The sequence below is a fragment of the Typopeltis vanoorti genome, chromosome 10, assembly GCF_054136105.1.
Source record: "Typopeltis vanoorti isolate ZY-2024b chromosome 10, IOZ_Tvanoo_1.0, whole genome shotgun sequence".
Lineage (NCBI taxonomy): Eukaryota > Metazoa > Arthropoda > Arachnida > Uropygi > Thelyphonidae > Typopeltis > Typopeltis vanoorti.
Window position 1 is genome coordinate 114,779,710 of NC_143558.1, and position 18,763 is coordinate 114,798,472.

The following is an 18,763-nucleotide window of genomic DNA, read 5'->3' on the forward strand; positions in this document are numbered from 1 at the left end:
GAAAAACTAGGCATACCTGAACTTTTCAGCTTAGTAGTAGTAGTAATAATAATAGATAAGGTAATATCAATCAAGTGTTTCAAACAGTGAAAACTTTAGTTTGCTTTTGTTTAATTCCACAGGCATAGTTTTCATTCTTCATGGTGAATATTCAAATTTAATTTCTTATGTATTTTTTTATTGTTTAAAAATGTTAACTGTTGGTACGTTACTTAACTGGAAAAGTCAGATGGAGTAATTCTATCTAATACTGCCTTGTTTTAATGTTGCATTCCATGTACTCCACAAATGTTTTATGTAATGAATTCAGCAATTGCATAATTAGGTAACAAATGGAATATTTTTCTATACGATGTATACAAAATATACAATGATACAAAAATTATCTAAACACACAATTTTTTGTAGAATGTTGTATACCTGCAAAAAAAACAGCAAGGTATAATGGCAAGGGAATGAGTAATAAATGAAAATTGTGTATAGCAGTGGAAATGGAGCAGTTTAACATCACTGACTTCCAGTAAGCAATACTGCAATCCAAAGCTAGCATATTAAGAGACATAACCCATGATGAAGAAATACCTGACTTCAACAGCCCACAGATGCAAAAACAGTTCTCTCAGTTTACACTAAGATCACTTGTTGCGGTTTCTATAACAACAAACACCATCTATTTTGTAATCTAAACAATTCTGTACTGCCTGGTGACACAATCCAGCTCAATTGGCAATGTGAGTGCACAAGTCATATTTTAAGGGCTTTGGCAATATGGGTTGCAGAAACCAGGCTCAAAAAGTTGAAACTAATATGAATAAACAGAAATTATGGGAAGAGTCAGAATGTCAGCTAATGGTGGGACCACATATTTGTCTAGAAAAATAAACATGCCATTGGGATGGAGGAATGTGCCAAAAGAGCTATGATCATTTGATAAATCAAGGCAAGTCAACTCAAGGAGGACAACATATGTAATTACATTAAAGTTTAGGCCAATGACAGGAATGTTTGCGATATACTCAGGCATCTATATAATAAATAAAATATAAAAATCAGGTTTATATTTAAAATAGCTTGGTATCTTTAACATATATATATATATATATATATATATATATATATATATGTAGAAAGTATTTTACCTTGGGTATAATAAATGTTAAAGATGCCAAGCTATTTTAAACTTGGTTTTACTCCATTTCCCAAGTAAGCAAACAGACAAATAAGTCAAGTTTGTGCCTGCACATATTGCAAGACTAGCTGACCCTCAAAGTAGTGTAATTCAAGACGACTCATGGTAAAGGTAGAATAAGCTCTGATCACTAGTCTTAATATTTACCCTTAATGCACAGCCCATCTCCTTGAGGAGATGTACGATGCTATGTATTAAAGGCAAGGGGCCACTACCCAGACCGGTTTCGACCTTTATTGAGGTCTCATCAGTGGAAGCCAGGCTAGAAATACCAAGATTTTAGTAATAACAGAACTTATAAGTATTTTACCAGAACAAGTTACCATAAGGTGTTTTAACCTTATTAAAGCATGAGTTGCCTTGACTTGCACTACTTTGAGGGTCAGCTAGACTTATTCAGCTAGTCAAGTTTGCGCCTGCACATATTGCAGGCGCAAACTTGACTTATTTGTCTGTTTGCTTACTTGGGAAATGGAGTAAAACCAAGTTTAAAATAGCTTGGCATCTTTAACATTTATTATACCCAAGGTAAAATACTTTCTACATTTATATCTCATCCTGAGATTTTTTTAATAAGGTTAAAACACCTTATGGTAACTTTTCTGGTAAAATACTTATAAGCTCTGGTTTTTTACTCCATTTCCCAAGTAAGCAAACAGACAAGTCAGTCAAGTTTGCACCTGCAAGTGTTGCAAGTCTAGCTGACCCTGCAGGTAGTGCAAGTCAAGGCAACTCGTGATAAAGGCAGAATAAGCTCTGATCACTATTCTTAATATTTACCCTTTACATAGCATCATACATCTCCTCCAGGAGATGTGCTTTGCATTAAGGGTAAATATTAAGAATAGTGATCAGAGCTTATTCTGCCTTTATCACGAGTTGCCTTGACTTGCACTACCTGCAGGGTCAGCTAGACTTGCAACACTTGCAGGTGCAAACTTGACTGACTTGTCTGTTTGCTTACTTGGGAAATGGAGTAAAAAACCAGATTTATATTTAAAATAGCTTGGTATCTTTAACATATATTATACCCAAGGTAAAAAAAAACTCTCTACATCTATCTCTCATCCTGAGATTTTTATTTAATAAGGTCAAAGCACCTTATGGTAACTTGTTTTGGTAAAATATTTATAAGCTCTGTATTACTTAAAACTTAGTATTTCTTAGCCTGGCTTCCACTGACGAGACCTCAATAAAGGTCGAAACTGGTCTGGGTAGTGGCCCTTTGCCTTTAATACATAGCACCATACATCTCCTCCAGGAGATGTGCTTTGCATTAAGGGTAAATATTAAGAATAGTGATCAGAGCTTATTCTACCTTGACCACGAGTTGCCTTGATTTGCACTACCTGCAGGGTCAGCTAGACTTGCAACACTTGCAGGTGCAAACTTGATCGACTTGTCTGTTTACTTACTTGGGAAATGGAGTAAAAAACCAGGTTAATATTTAAAATATATAAATAATATATGTTAAATTAAATACTTTAACATATATTATACCCAAGGTAAAAAAACTCTTTACATATAACACACACACACACACACACACACACACACACACACACACACACACACACACACACACACACACACACACACACACACACAATCAATTAGTAGATTTTTAACAAAAAAAGTAAAGGTACAATAAACACAGGATAGGCTTTGATAATATAGCAAATTATTTGGGATGATATTCCACATACATAACTTGCGTTGTCATTCCAAACACCTAAAGAAGATACTGATAAGTCCTCATTTCAAGTTGTATTGGCTGTGATGATATACCTTACCTAAAAGGAATGTCTGAACAAATATGAGAGGATGGAGGGCTGAAAAGTTCTGATAAACACCTAGAACAAAAATGATATTAAAGCAACTGATATAACCACAAGAAAGAACATTTCATAAAAGCCTTTAAATGCTCATGTTTTTTCATCAAACTGTAATTATTTGTTGTTTTAGGATATATAAGACATGTCAGAGGTTTTGAAGAAATTCAAAGACAGAGATGCTGACAGTCATCAAGTTTTTCATTCTACAAGAAAAGTCTGCAACTGAGATTCACCAAACTTTGTGTGAGACCTTAGGTAACTGTGTCCCAGCATATCCAACAGTTGCCAGATGGGTGGCAAAGTTTAAAACTGGGCATCCTGATACAACAGATGCGCAAAGGTCAGGAAGGCCATCACACATGAAAACATAGTGCATGAATGATCCTTTATAATAGATGAATACCAGCCATAAACATTGCAAAGAAGACTCTAGGGATATGCAGGGAACAAGTTGGGGTCATTATACACGAACATCTCGTCATGCAGAAGCTCTCGGCAAAGGGGGTCCCCAAATGTTAGAATGCCAACCAAAAGAGAGAACGTGTGCTGTCATCTCAAGGGATTTTGGGACCTTTTGAGAAATTAAGTGATAAAATTTTTGGCTTGTATTGTGAATGTTGATGAAACATGGCTTCATCACTATGAGACAAAACAACAGTCAATGGAGTGGAGACACAAAAGTTCTCCATGGCCAAAGCAGCTCCAAATACAAAAGTCAACAGGGAAGGTTTCTTGTCATTGTCTTTTGGGATATGGATGGTGTAATCTTTGTCAGATACCTCAAAAAAAGGTGAAACTGTTACAGCAGCAGTTTATTCACCAGCTCTGAAGAAAAAACTACAGGAAAATGAGCAGAGGTATGTTGTTTTGCAGGACAATGCACCTGCTCACGAAACCCAAAAAACAATACACAACTTGGGCTTTCAATGCCTGCCTCACATCCCACTCTATTCACCAGAACTTGCCCCATCTGACTATTTCCTATTCTCAAATTTAAAGAAACACTTGAAAGGAACAAAATTTACCATAGACGATGAAATCATATCTACAGTTGTGGACTGTTTGTGCAACAAGGGAACGACTTTTTTTTCTCAGAGGATTGCAAATGATACAGCAGCATTGTAATAGTGTAACACTTCATGGGAAATATGGAGAATAATGTGTAAGTTAGATGGTTTTAGCTCAATTTCTTCATGGTGATTATAACAACTTTTCAGCACACCCTCATAACAAGGATTCTTCCCAAGTGCAGTCTATATACTTCCTTCAAGCCAGCTCAGCTATCTTCTTATCTACCAATTACAAAATCTAGCTTTACTTATGGGTTGTCTATTAAGTGCCCTGTTCTTATCATCTTTGTGTATGTGCAGTTAGCCTAGTGGCTATGCACTTCACAACCATATGTCTGGGAAAGGAGTGTCCTAGGTTCGATTCCTGTCGACGACGTGAGGAGCTTAAGAATCTTCCTCAGCCATAGCCAAATTAGCTGGTCTTTGAGTGTAGACAGCAAGTTTTCCCCAGCTTATGGGGTTTTTCATCCCATAAGCTGGCAAACTGGCCCCGTGTCAGGAATACTTAAGACAATCCATCCAGCCATAGGTCTGAATTGTCAGCTATGCCAGTCCCGAGCATAGATAAAAATAGGGGGATTGAAGTGGTGCCGTACCTCCCCGTAAAAGGGGCTCACGGATGTTGAATCACCATACAAAATGAAATGAATGAATGAATCAATCATCTTTGTTATTTTGGATACACTGGCCACTCTGTTGAGATTAGAATCAAAGCACATCAGGGTTACATCACATTTTTAAAATCCAACAAGTCTGTTCTTGCTCCCCATGTGCTACTGAGACTAGACACAGAGTTGTCTGAAACAGACTAAAATTCTTCCTTTCAACAGATTCAAAAGTGATCATCATTTTCTTGAAACTTGTGAAAAACTACAAAATTTCCCAAACCTTAACCACTGTGTGCAAGTTCAAAGTTTTGGGAAGTAATTACCATTAACCATTTGCAATTTTATTACTGAATATATTCCATTTGTTCCTTTGAGATTGTCATGCCAGCTGTGATCAAGACATGATCACAGCTGTAAACTCATGCCATGTGACTTATATCTTATAATTCATGTTTTGAATGTAGTTACTGATTCTTTTTTTTTCCCTTCCCCGATAACGTCCATGTTACACTGGATTAAATATATTGGAGATTTTTAATAAATTTCTTTTTTTTCTACATCATTTTTTCTGCATCTGTTATATTTCTAAACATTTGCACCCACATAAATGTTTAGGATATCTCTATTAAAAGATGGTTACTTTCTTGCTAAACGTAAATATTTTCTTAAGATATGCTCTTAAGATCCGCAATCAGCAATACCACCAAATTAAACACCCTATTTCTCTAAAACAAGGGAACTATATATTCTGAAAATTTCACAATTCCAGATATTCAAATTTAATGTTAATGAGTTAATTCTTTCTTTTCAGCGTTTCACTGCATCACTGAACTAAATTCATGCTCTTCTCCCCACATAAAATGCATATGTAGTACAAATTAAGAATTTATACTAGACTCCACAGGTTCTCACCTAGCATTAGTAATGCTGGATTATACTATTTGCCACTTTCTTCAGTAAAATTCAAGACAAATCTAGCAATGAGTCAAATTAGTAGCAAAAAACTTTAAGACCATTCTCTGAGAATGGTTTTCAAATTAAAAATGAATTTAAAATAAATGTAAATGCAATACCTGATTTGTTTTATCTGCCTGTGAAACTTTCACATCAACTGGTTCATTATCAAGTTTGAAACGTGCCAAAGCATTTGTGTCTTTATTAGTTGAAAATTGCCTATAAAAAATGTCAAACATATATATATATATATAAATGTCAAATAATGGCATTATAAACCTACTTTTCTGGTGAAAAGCACATCAGAGTGGGTGAGCCTCCCCAACTTTTTTTTAAATCTAAGGGGATGGAAAACTAATAATATAAACTTAGTTATTATCCACTAAGGATAATAAATAAGTTTACATTATTAGTTTTCCTCCAACGATTTTTCTTACAAGTAATATTTTACATTTTAGTCTTTAAGCTACTGCTAAATATATTCGCTCTATCTAGATTTCAGTCTTTCGTTAGGTCCTTTTTTTTTTTCTGTCATCCAAGAAACAAATGCATGTTTTTCTAATCTTTTCTCTCCGACCCTGTTTAAATAACTATACCATAAATCGTCCTTTTTTTTTGTCTCTGCTGACACCTTAAACGCTTCCTTTTTAATATAATTTTACCCTTGATGCTATCCTTGCACTAATTTTTCTACATATAATAATAACAATAATAAAAACCTTATCTGTAGCCTAGTCTTTGATCAACTGTTTTATTTCTAACTCAATTCTCAGCTCTATAACATATTTTAAATATACTGTTAGTGATCTGGCTAATATCTATCTCATTCCAAATAACCTATTCAAATGGCTCCCATCATTAATTACATGATGCTTATCATATTATCAATTTTCATGTTCGATTTACTATATTCACTAATAGTTGTTTCAGTTGTGAAAACTCATAGTGGATTTATTTCGGTGTATATCATCAAAGTATATATATCAAAGTATATATCAAAGTATACAATACATTAGCCCTACCGGTCTTAATGTATGGAAGCGAAATCTGGACAATAAAACAAAAAGACAAAGATTAACAACAGCAGAAATGAAGTTTATGAGAAAAACTGCAAAGTATATTTGATCACAAAAGAAACGAAAATATTATGAAAGAATTAAACCAAGAACCAGTAATTGAAAAAATTAAAAAATATAAACATAGATGGATGGAACACGTTCAAAGAATGAAAATAAAAAGATTACCAAAACAAGCCTTAAAGTACAAGCCATTAGGAAAAAGAAAACCAGGACGTCCTCTTAAATGATTCAACGATGACTTCTAAGGCCGGAACAGGCCATACTAAGCCTAAATACTTGATACGTATGATGATGATGATGTATATCATCATCTGCAGAAAACAAAGAGCTAAGTTTAATATCTTCAATTTCAGGTTTAATGTTACATTTATTCATATGATCCATATAAATGATGGAGAGAGAGAGAGTATCCAACTTTGCCATATGACATATTTTATATCAAACAATCTTCAACATATTCTGTACCTCTCAATCCAACTGATGACTTACAACTTTAAGGGTATAGGCTTAGGCTCTGCATAATATCCCATATACACTATATAAAACTGTAACATTAGGAACAGCCTTTTTTTTTCTTAGCAGCTTATGAATTTTTCCAGATTGATACACTTAAAAAATACAAACCCTAGTTTTATTTCCATAATATCTTGACTATCTTAAAGTAAAAATATGATTCTGATAAGCCTTAATTAGCTAGAATGCAGCTGTTTCTTCCAAAGTTTCTCTTTCACTTTTCTCAGCCTCTCATAAGTATGCTCACAGAAATCTCACCCACAATTCCTTTGTAATTCTCTCACTGTTTTATTTCTCTTTATTATAGATGGATGCTAATGAGAACTCTGCAGAATTAAACCTGCTGATCAGCCCTTCTTAATTATGCAGTGTAGCTATTATAAAACTTAGACCTTGATATTTTTAGGCATTTCAGGTTAAATATCAACTCCCGATATCTTTCCATATTTTAGATTTCTGATGACTTTGAGTAATGATGTGTTTTCCTAATTATATTTCATTTGAATACTTTCTACAATTATTCTGTACCTATTTTCTTCACTGTAATTGTTATAATCTTTCAATTTCAAAGTAAAGACTCCAGACATCCAAAATATCTTTATTTTCAGCACTGATATTGTCTTTAACATCTGATTTACTTGATAGTACTTTTTCTTCCATTTCTAGTGCTTTTCAATAGGCCTGAGAACATTTTACCATCATCATAAACATTTATCTTCCAATTAACTTCAAGTCATTCCCAGATCTTTATTTAGTTATTTTTATAAAGTTTTTTTTTTTTTTTTTTTTTTTAATTTTTCTCTACATTCTCCACTGCCATCTGTTGACTTACCTGAAAGGAATCTTTAATGATTTTTCTATTTCTGGACTGTTCTGTTTATCCTTGCATGCAATTTCACCATATGCATTCCTAGTTGAACAATTAATATTTATTTTCTGTTTTGCTATTGGGTCTCCTATGTTTGTTTGTTTTTTCTTTTCTTTCTTGTCCACATTTTAATTTCTATTCAAGATTTTTAAAATTTCTAATTCACTATTTCTATTTCCAATATTTATATATTTGAAAATATAATTCAAATTCTGAAAACCTCTTCTATTCTTTTTATAATTTCATGTACATTTTTCAATATGTGATTCATATTGATCTTGCTCTTTGAAACTAGATGGTGATCACTTCGCAAATTTCATGAGTATATTTTCTTTATATGAATTTATGCACATTTGTCTGTTGGAACTTTCTGCTCACATCCTAATTCAGCAAGTCAGATGTTTGTTCTCCACATTATCCAAAAATATTTCTATATGTCTAGCATTAATTTCCTACTTTGCAATTTATATTTCCAAACTTTTCCTTTTTATGTTAGCTGTCCTCTAATAAGCTTGGAAAAATTTCTTCCCTACTACTATTACAACCTTCTGTGCAACCACAGAGAAAAATCTTCTTATAAATTATATATTTAGTTTAATCCTTTATCCAAGTGTAAGCAAACAAAGTTTGCGCCTGAACTATCTTCAGGACTGGGGTAACTTGTAGCAAAGGTGGACAAAGCTTCACATCACTTGCCTTAGTATCCCATAATGCAAAACACATCTTCTTGCAGACATGTATAATGCTATGCATTAAGGGAAGGCTCACTACCCAGACCGGTTTCGACCTTTATTAAGGTCTCTTCAGTGGGAGCCAGACCCAGAGGTCATACCAAGGTTGAAGCAATGCAGAAGTCATGTTTACCTGAAGATACTTCAGGTGCAAACTTTGTTTGCTTACACTTGGATAAAGATTAAACTAAATATATAATTTATAGTCTAACCAAATGGAAAAACATTTCCAACATCTTTCTCTAATCCACAGTAATTTAATAATAAGGTGCAACACCTTTTGGCAACTCGTATAAGGAAACATGACTTCTGCATTCCTTCAACTTTGGTATCACCTCTGAGTCTGTTCCCACTGAAGAGATCTCAATAAAGGTTGAAACCAGTCTGGGTAGTGATATTTCCCATAATGCATAGCATTATACATTATAGCAAGGAGATGTGCTTTGCATTATGGAATACTAAGCAAGTGATGTGAAGCTTTGTCCACCTTTGCTATGAGTTGCCCCAGTCCTGAAGATAGTTCAGGCGTAAACTTTGTTTGCTTACACTTGGATAAAGGATTAAACTAAATATATAATTTATAGTCTAACCAAGTGGGAAAAAACTTCGAACAAAAATCTTATTAACCCATTTTCAATTTCGAAATCTGTCCATACCACTACTTGAAACTGCTTACTAATCAAGGAATGTATATCTCTATTTAATGTCGAACAGTACAGCTACTCATTTCCCCCTCATGTTTTTTTAATAATAATTACAACAAAACTAAAAATAATAACTTTCTAGGTCTGCGTGGTTAGCCTAGTGGCTATGCGCTTCGCAACCATATGCCTGGGGAAGGAGTGTCCTAGGTTCGATTCCCGTCGGTGACGTGAGGAGCTGAAGGATCTTCCTCAGCCATAGCCAAGTTAGCCAGTCTTGGGGATGAACAGCAGGGTTTTTTTCCCCAGTTTATTCTGGGGTTTTTCATCCCGCAAAGCAGGCAAACTGGCCTTGAGAACTCAACACTACAGGCCATAGGATACACCGGGGCATAAGGCTGACCACCTTATTCTGTAAACGGAGTGAGGTCCAATGATCAATGGACTCTCGACACTGCAAGGTAAAAGAGGGTATAAGGAAGAAGATAACTTTCTAGTTATTATTTAGCAGTTTCTTACCTGCTTCATCTCAGTTATCCTAATTATGTTGACATAGTACTTCTTTAATTTTCTGTCAGTTTCATGTTCACTGGTGGTTCTTTATGCTGACAGTGCATATTTTGAATTTTGAATGTCAACTCCTGGCTGAATTTGCCATAAGTTGACTTCACTATTCACAATTCCTGATGAAAACAGAGGAGAGGGCCTTGTTTAACTAGATGATGCCTCAGATAGGATGATGCTATTTTTGCGTCATGCTCCATCATCATTTTTGTTTACAAATTGTCAATACTTTTTTTTTATCAGAAAAAAAATTACAGATGGAATGATGGCTCATTTAATATTGAATTCTAAATGTGAGAACTATTTTTCAAGAGACTGAGTACAACCTTATAAAGAGCATAATGAAAAAAACAAATTTTTTTTTCAAGAAGTTGTTAGCTGAGACAAAAAAGATACTATCGAGAATTGAACTCATTGTAGCAGAAACCCTCATTTCTATGGTCTAACAAAAATATATAAAAAAATATGGAGTGGGGTAACTTGTAATGGTATTCCTCTAAGACCAATCATACACTGCATTAAATTATCACATAGCAAAGTTCAGACTCACATAGCATACTGCTTAGGTGATTTTACTACCCAACTCTGTTTACATCAGATTTCCTGGCAAAAAATGAAAAACTTATCCATGCAACACAGATATCATGTGTTGCATGGATCGTGCAACCGAAAGATAAAAGCATAGCTGACAATTGAGTTGAAATGCTCTTCAACCGAATTCCATATGTGAAACTGCCATAACATTCATTATATATATATTACTTAGTTTTAACACTTTTACAAATTTTAACAGGTTCAGTTGAATTTTAATGCTGCCTTGGGAAATCGAACTCACACACATCTAATTACTATTACTATTATTACGGGCAACTCCAGGGAGTCATTAGACTCATCGAGGGAGGCCCCAAATCATATTCATCACAACTATTTGACATTCATATAGTATCTATCATACCTCGCCTTAAACTCATTCACTGTCACAGCATCCACCACAGACTCAGGGAGCACATTCCACTCATTCACTACTCTAAAAGTAAAGAACCCAGCTCTAACACCTTTACTAACCACGCTTTTGCCCAGTTTCCATGGATGTCCCCTAGTCCTCCCACAACCAGCCCTGTTCTCAAAGATATCTTCTGAATTAATTTTATAGAAACCCTTCAGTAATTTGAAAGTCTCAATCATATCTCCCCTCCTCTGCCTATCAACCAATTTTTGCAACCCACAAATCCTCAACCTGTTCTCATACGGTTCATTCCACAGACCTGTTATCATCTTGGTCACTCGCCTCTGGATCCTCTCCACCTCCTCCCCATCAAGAAGAAACCTAGGTGACCAAATCTGAGCACAGTAGTCTAGATGGGGTCTTATCAAGGCTCGATACAGAGGAACAATAACCTGCTTGTCTCTGCTTGTCAACGTATTCTTCAGCAACCAAGTGATTTGATGAGCTGATTTGGCCACTTTTGCAATGTGTCCCCTAAATTTCAATTCCTTATCCACCAACACTCCTAAATCTCGTGCCTCATCAATTTCCTGGAGCACGGTTCAACCAATGCAGTAAACTGCCACCAATCTTTTTACCCCAAAATGCATAACCTTACATTTTGCCACATTAAACTGACATCCATTCTCCTTAGCCCAGACCTTCAATCTATCCAAATCATCCTGCAAAATTTTGACGTCATCTGCATTCACTATTGCCCTACCCAACTTCGCATCATCCGCAAACAAATGAACTGTTCCTCTCAGATCCTTTCCTATATCATTATTGAACAAATTAAACAGCAGTGGTCCAAGAACAGATCCTTGTGGCACACCACTAGTCACAGGCCGTCTTGTGGACTCTACTCCTGAGTAAACCACTCTCTGATATTTCTCCGTCAACCACCCTCCTATCCATCTCACCAACCCTATGTCCATTCCCATATGCTGCAATTTACTGATTAGAATTCCATGTGGTATCCTGTCAAAGGCCTTGGCAAGGTCCAGTAGAATCACTGTAAACCCATTACCCTTATCCAGTTCAGCCGTCACTGTGTTATAATACGTGAGCAAGTTACTGAGGCATGACCTACCCTTCACAAAACCATGCTGTCCCCGATACAGTATCCCATTTTCTTCTATCCAATCTTGTATTTTCCTCTTGACTATTTTCTCTAAGACCTTGATAATGATTCCTGTTATGCTGATTGGCCGGTAATTTTCAACAGCAGCCTTGGAACCACCTTTGTGCAGTGGAACTATTTTCCCCTCTTTCCACCCCCTTGGGACTGACCCAGTCCTGAGGCTCAAATTAAACAAAATGGTCAAGGGCACTGACAATTCTTTGGCCGCTTCACTTACGACACGAGCTGGTATACCATCCAATCCCACAGATGTATTGACATTGAGGTTCTGTAATAGACTAGTTACCTCTACTTCATTCATCACAATTCCAGTATAAGCTGTTGGTTCTTCCATTCCTGCAAAGTCACCACCTGGATGATATACTCTTGCAAAGTGCTCGCTCAGTAATTCCACAATATCGACTGATTCAGTTACCTCCCTACCCTCAGCATTTTTTAAGATCATTCTACCATGAGCATTTTTCCTTTTACTTGCAACATATTGAAAAAACTGTTTGGGATTCTCTTTAGCCTGCGTGGCCAATTTCCTTTCGTAATCTGCTTTTGCATTTCTTACCACTAATTAGTTTTTAGTTAGATACTGTGTTTGCCCATGCAACATATGGTTTTGTTTCAGTCCCCTCATACAGCATAGTTTCTGTATGAAGGGACATGTGATTCATTAATTAGTGTGTTTTTATTCCAGTTTTCTCTAATTGCACTATTTGTTGAGAAATATATTACACAGACTCCTCATACCTTATTCACTGGCATATAATAAAAGTACTTGTTTTTATTGCTTCTGCAGTATAGTGGCTGTTAGGGAGGGCGTGTTGTTTACCACTGCAAGCGAGTTACTATCTCCCCACATGAACTTATTTAAGCTTTTTTTCATGTGTGAAGTATATGCGAAACTTTTATTGGTAACAGAAAACTAGCTCGGATGACAGTGATAATATAAAACGAGTTTTGATATGTATATAAAGTCAATATCAACAGTCCCTGATTACGAACGCGTCATGAAAGGGACAGGAAGATTTGGAGCTTCCCTCGAGAGCATTCGAAGTAAATACAATTAACCACTGCTTTGAAATGAAACATATGAATAAGCAATATTTACTAATATTCATTAAGTGCTGACATACACAGGAAGCAAAGTTTGTGAACCAACACCAATGTGTGAATTTTTCCATTAAAATATAAAAAAATAACAAAAAAGAAATAATAAATAATAAAAGTTAAATACGTTTCTTTTAAAGTAAAAAAATCTACTTAGTCTTAAAACATTTAAAATTTGTTTTCATTATTTCACGGCTCCCTCAACAAAACCTACGGCCCCAAGGGGGCCGCGGCCCACAGTGTGGGAAGTGCTGCCCTAAAAGACTGGTCTAGTTCAGCACAGAGCTGTGTCAGGTAGAAGACATCTTTCACATAGCAGCTATTTTAAATTTGAGTGCCTAATACATCACCCCAGCATAAACCTGAATGACTATTTTCCTTACCAAAAATTTGGGATGGCATTATTCCAACAAAAATAAATTTAGTTTAATCCTTTATCCAAGTGTAAGCAAACAAAGTTTATGCCTGAAGCATCTTCAGGACTGAGGCAATTCGTAGTAAAGGTGGACCAAGCTCTCATCACTCCTTGTCTTAGTATCTTCCATAATGCAAAGCACACATCTCCTTGAGGACATGCATAATGCTATTCATTAAGGGAAGGGCCACTACCCAGACCAGTTTCGACCTTTATTGAGGTCTCGTCAGTGGGAGCCAGATCCAGAGGTAGTGATACTGAGGCAGAAGCAATGGAGAAGTCATATTTACCTATACAAGTTGTCAAAAGGTGTCTCATCTTATTATTAAATTACTCTGGATTTAGAGAAAAATGTTGAAAGTTTTTTTTTCCACTTGGTTAGACTATAATAAATTTAGTTTAATCCTTTATCCAAGTGTGACAAACAAAGTTTGCACCTGAAGTATCTTCAGGACTGAGGCAACTCGTGGTAAAGGTGGACCAAACTCTCATCACTACTTGTCTTAGTATCACCTATAATGCAAAGCACATCTCCTTGCAGACATGTATAATGCTATGCACTAACTGTAACATTTTTTATATGTATCAACTAAGTTATATTAGTCTTCATACCTTTCTAGCACTGCTTCCATCTTGAATGTGAAATCCATTGTTATTCTACCTTTTTTTGAACTGTTGGTTATGTTGAAGATAATCTCTCAATTTCAGTTCAAAATATTTATAATCAGTAATAAAACTTCTTGTGCCTACACATTTCCTATGTTGGTTTCAATGGCACAAATGCCTCTTTAAAATATGTTGGCTATTTCATTTCTAGCGCACCTGCTATTTTTTTTTTTTTTTTTTAACTATCTGCATTTCCTAAGATTATTCTTTGTTTTATTAGGAAAAAAAAAAAACCTCTCAGATTTTCCTTAGCCTCTTTAGATATTTTTTGTAGTTTGATTTTGCCTTCCTTAATGTGACTGTTGCCTACGTTGCCTGGCTTTATTTATTTATTATTTTATTTTTCCATACTGCTAAGGATGTTATCATTTTTCTCTTACTGGATCCACAATGCTTTCTTTTTATGTAGCTCTTCCTTTGAAGTATTATTCATACATTTACCTTCCATGCAATTTATTCTTGTAATGCTGGTGATGCAGTCAGATATAGCAGCTTTCAGACACCCTTGGAACCATACAGTTTCCCAAGCCAGGAAGAATTTCAAGATAACTTACAAGTCAAAATCAAATGACTGCTCTCTCATCTTGGTAAGATTCTTAGATGCTAATACCAGATCCCTAATACTTGGGATCATCACTATCGAGACTTTCTCACAATCTCACTGTCATTACAATCAAGAGTTAAACATCTCATCTTAAGGCTTTCATGCCTCTTGACATCTAGTTTTTCCATGACTATGATGTCTTTCACTGAACTCTTTCTCTGAGCACTTAATTCCGATCAGTTTAAGTGTAAATTCTTTGATCACCAAAATCATGCAGCATATTAATGTAATAAAAACAGAATTCAATGAATGCTAAAATTAGCAATCTAAGAATAATGCAAAATGCACATTTCCTGTGTGGTCATACTACTGTATGTTCATATTCTATGAACAATTATTAAAAAGATTTTTTTTGAGACAACTGATTCAAAAAATTTATTTCTGAATTTGTTTTATTTATTTATTTCATTTTTTTGTTCCAGATCAATTATGCCATATAGCAAAAATTAAACTGGTGTGAAATGTTCAGTTAACATGCAAAACTCAGAGAAAACTCTTAAATAATCATATCAACAGAAGAATGCAATAAAGCTAAAAATAGTGAATAATAAATAATGCTTTACTTTTTAATATTTCCAAGAAAAATCATTAAAAAAAATAAATATCAAAATCAAAGTCACTCTTATGTATTATATATAATATACATACCAAACACTTAGAAAAGTGTCATTCCTGGCAGCTGAAATGAAATAACTGCCTTCTATTACATGGTCATCCAGTTTTACTAAAAGTAGATTAAAAACTTCTTCTGCATGCCCCATAAATCTCTGAAATAGTACTGGATTGTTTATTATGTTTTATGTCATAAATAATCAAAATACTTTTTTGAATTGTTTTATTTTAGTCTAAATAAAAATAATAAAGCATGCTTTATGTCGCTTCATCTCATCTAATAATGAACTCTTCTCCTCTCCAGCATATTATCTGTTCATTATATAGAAGAGAAATGTTGTAAGTTCAATATTTTAAGTAAGTAACATTTAATATAAATGGCACAATTAATGTCCATGTGTTAAGACTTAGGTGCTAGGAGCAATTCATGTTAAAAGTTTAATGGAGTGAAGCAGCACAAGGAAAGGATTAAAAAGAGCATTTAATTCTTCCAATATTTCATCTCAGTTACAGAGACATTGTCAGGGAGAATACAAGACTTGTAACACACACACACACACACACACACACACACACACACACACACACACACACACACACACACACACACAGGCCGCAAAACTAAGTGAAATGTTGATGAAAGACTAGATTCCTAACTAGGTGGAGCATCTATGGACATATGTCAGCAGCCTAGGATGTAAAATGGGATCTTGAAGTATTAGTGTTTCCTACATTTTGGGAAGCTTTATGCAACCACATATATTCAAATTAAGCGGACTTTTAAGAGCAGCAGAAAATTCTAAAAATAGTCTTTCTCTTCTAAATTTATTCTGATGGAGCATGACAATCTTTTACCAATTGATTTTTTGAGCACAGTCTGCCAAAGCCAGAATGAAAATAGTCGTGACTGTAGATGTATTTTTTACGTTCTTCCATGCAGATGGTAGCTGATCTTCTCTGTCCACAGTAGGCCAACTTGAAGGAACAAGGAACTCTATATACACCTGGAACTGAGAGAGGAGGGTGCTTGTCTTTGGTGGAGCAAATCAGGGCCTGAAACACTGGTGCAAAGATTATTTCTTGAAGATTCTGGCTAATTTTCCTGATGTTCCTCAGACATATGGGATGGTGACAGCATTACTAAAATCTTTCTGAAGAGAAGGTTGTGGACTAGGTTAAGGATTGATTATTATTATTTTATTTTTTTTTTATACTGTGGGAACTGTAGCCATTAGGCAAAAAAAGTGTGGTGTATATGATTGAGTTCTACTGCAAGAGAGGTCTAGAGGTCTCACTGGAACAAAAGTTATAAGCTCTATGGGTTAGTGTTTTAATAACACCATACTGTAGAGGGACAGGGTACATTTGTGACTATCTGCCTGTGTGAGTGGGTTTCCTGTGTATTGAAAAGGACAGGTTACCACCAGGTAGGTGAGTGACAAAAGTGTCTAGAAAGGCTAGACACCTTCATCACTCATTAGACACTTTTCTTTGAGGAGACAAAGAAAAGTGTCTAATGTTTCTGGGCCATGACATCAAATAGAAAACACATCATCTACATATCTTAACCAGATAGAAGATTTGAGAGAGGCTTAGTAAAGAGCTTCTTTTTCAAAATCTTCCATAAAAAAATTGGCAAGCAGTGAGATGGGAGCCCTCCGTTTATAATTTTGTTTTTCCAAGAGAAATAACTAGAATGGATAGCAAAGAAAGAGTGGTTTGTGATATCAAAAGGAAAAACTGTTTTTAAAAGCAATAAGGTGTCATTTAAGGAAATGTTGGGGAAAAATGATGTCAAAGCTCACTAGGATATCAGTAGATTTTCAATAGAACTTTTAAAATAGGAAGAGTTTTGTTATGTACAATATGGTAAGGCCAGTGAGGGGACTGTTTAGATAATTTATAGCAAGGAGAATCAGTGGTATCTACTATGGGTCTTAGAGGGAGGAATTGGGTTTATGAATTTTAGGTAAGCAGTATATCTGGAGAGTGTAGCAACTGAAGGGTTTAAGATTTTTTGTGATGTCAGGAGGCCCAGGAAGAAACTTTTTTTTGAGTTGGCTTTAATTTCTTGATTTGCAATTTAGTGGGATCATAATCTAAAGGTCTGTAGGTGGAGCAGTGTCTCTAAGAATGATATCTATTTTCTTACTGCATTCACTGGAAAATGGAAGCATTTTCCCATGCCAGATTACCAAATTGGGAGAGTAAGCTGTCTATGGGCTCCACACTGTTTAGGGGATCCACGACAACAGATCAAAATAATATTCATTTGATCTTGAAAGAAAATTAAAATCAAGCTTTCTTCAATTGTTTTCAAAAGATCGAAAAAGTGAATCAACTCAAAGAAATGAAGATTTTACATTAATATTATCCCACTAGAGAGCAAGCACGAGAAACCTCCAGAAATTAAGCTTTCTGTGAGTTCCCGCCGACTCCAAATACTAGTAGAATATTCACAAGTAGAAGCTTCGAGAACACCAACAAGTATATATACCTGATGTCTGCATAAGTTAGTTAGCTTTCCTGAGTTATAACAAAGTTCTATTAAGATGAAAAGCCAAACGGCTATTTTTCTGGCGAGGGTGATAAGTTAAGGGGATAAAAATCCCTTATTGTTTTTCAGCCAGTAAGCGAAACTAAGATTGAAAACTACGATCTGTAACATTTCATGTCACGAACTGTCGGCGTATCCAAGCGTAAGTGACCACTTGGTAGTGCCACACCACGGCAACTCGTTGCAAAGGTGGAGCAAGCTCCCTCACTGTTCTTGATATTTTCTCATAATGTAAAACACACAGCTCTTAGGAGATGTAGTACTGTTTTACATTATGAGGAGAGGTCACTACCCAGACCGGTTTCAACCTTTTTTGAGGTCTCATCAGTGAGTAGCCGTTTGGCTTTTCATCTTAGTTATACTATGTAATAATATAATATAATATAGTGACACACCTTTCTGGCAATCGTATAGCAAAAGTATATGTAAGTTCTTTTCACTTAAACTCTGATATTGGGGGTTTTGGGTCCTTTTTAGGACTTCCAGGGTAACAAATGGCAATGCTGTAGCCAATGAAGTTTTAACTGAGGCTCGGCTATTGCCGTTACCCAGCCATGACTAGAGCTTTTTAGCTCAATAACATTCCATCCACACAGATTTACTTCATTCAGATGACGGGATAAAGAGTCA

The 18,763-nt window shown here is 35.3% G+C and overlaps 1 protein-coding gene across 1 annotated transcript in view; it reads right to left on the reverse strand.

Annotated features, from left to right (window-relative positions):
- LOC150102719 (WD repeat-containing protein 43-like) overlaps nt 1-18,763 on the reverse strand; it is a 128,725-nt gene that overhangs the window by 39,105 nt on the left and 70,857 nt on the right. Inside the window, exons 5-6 of the mRNA XM_090398726.1 lie at nt 15,613-15,731; nt 5,776-5,875 (exon numbers count right to left, since the gene is read on the reverse strand). Coding sequence (XP_090254852.1) covers nt 5,776-5,875; nt 15,613-15,731 — 219 coding nt within the window. The remainder of the gene's footprint in view (nt 1-5,775; nt 5,876-15,612; nt 15,732-18,763) is intronic.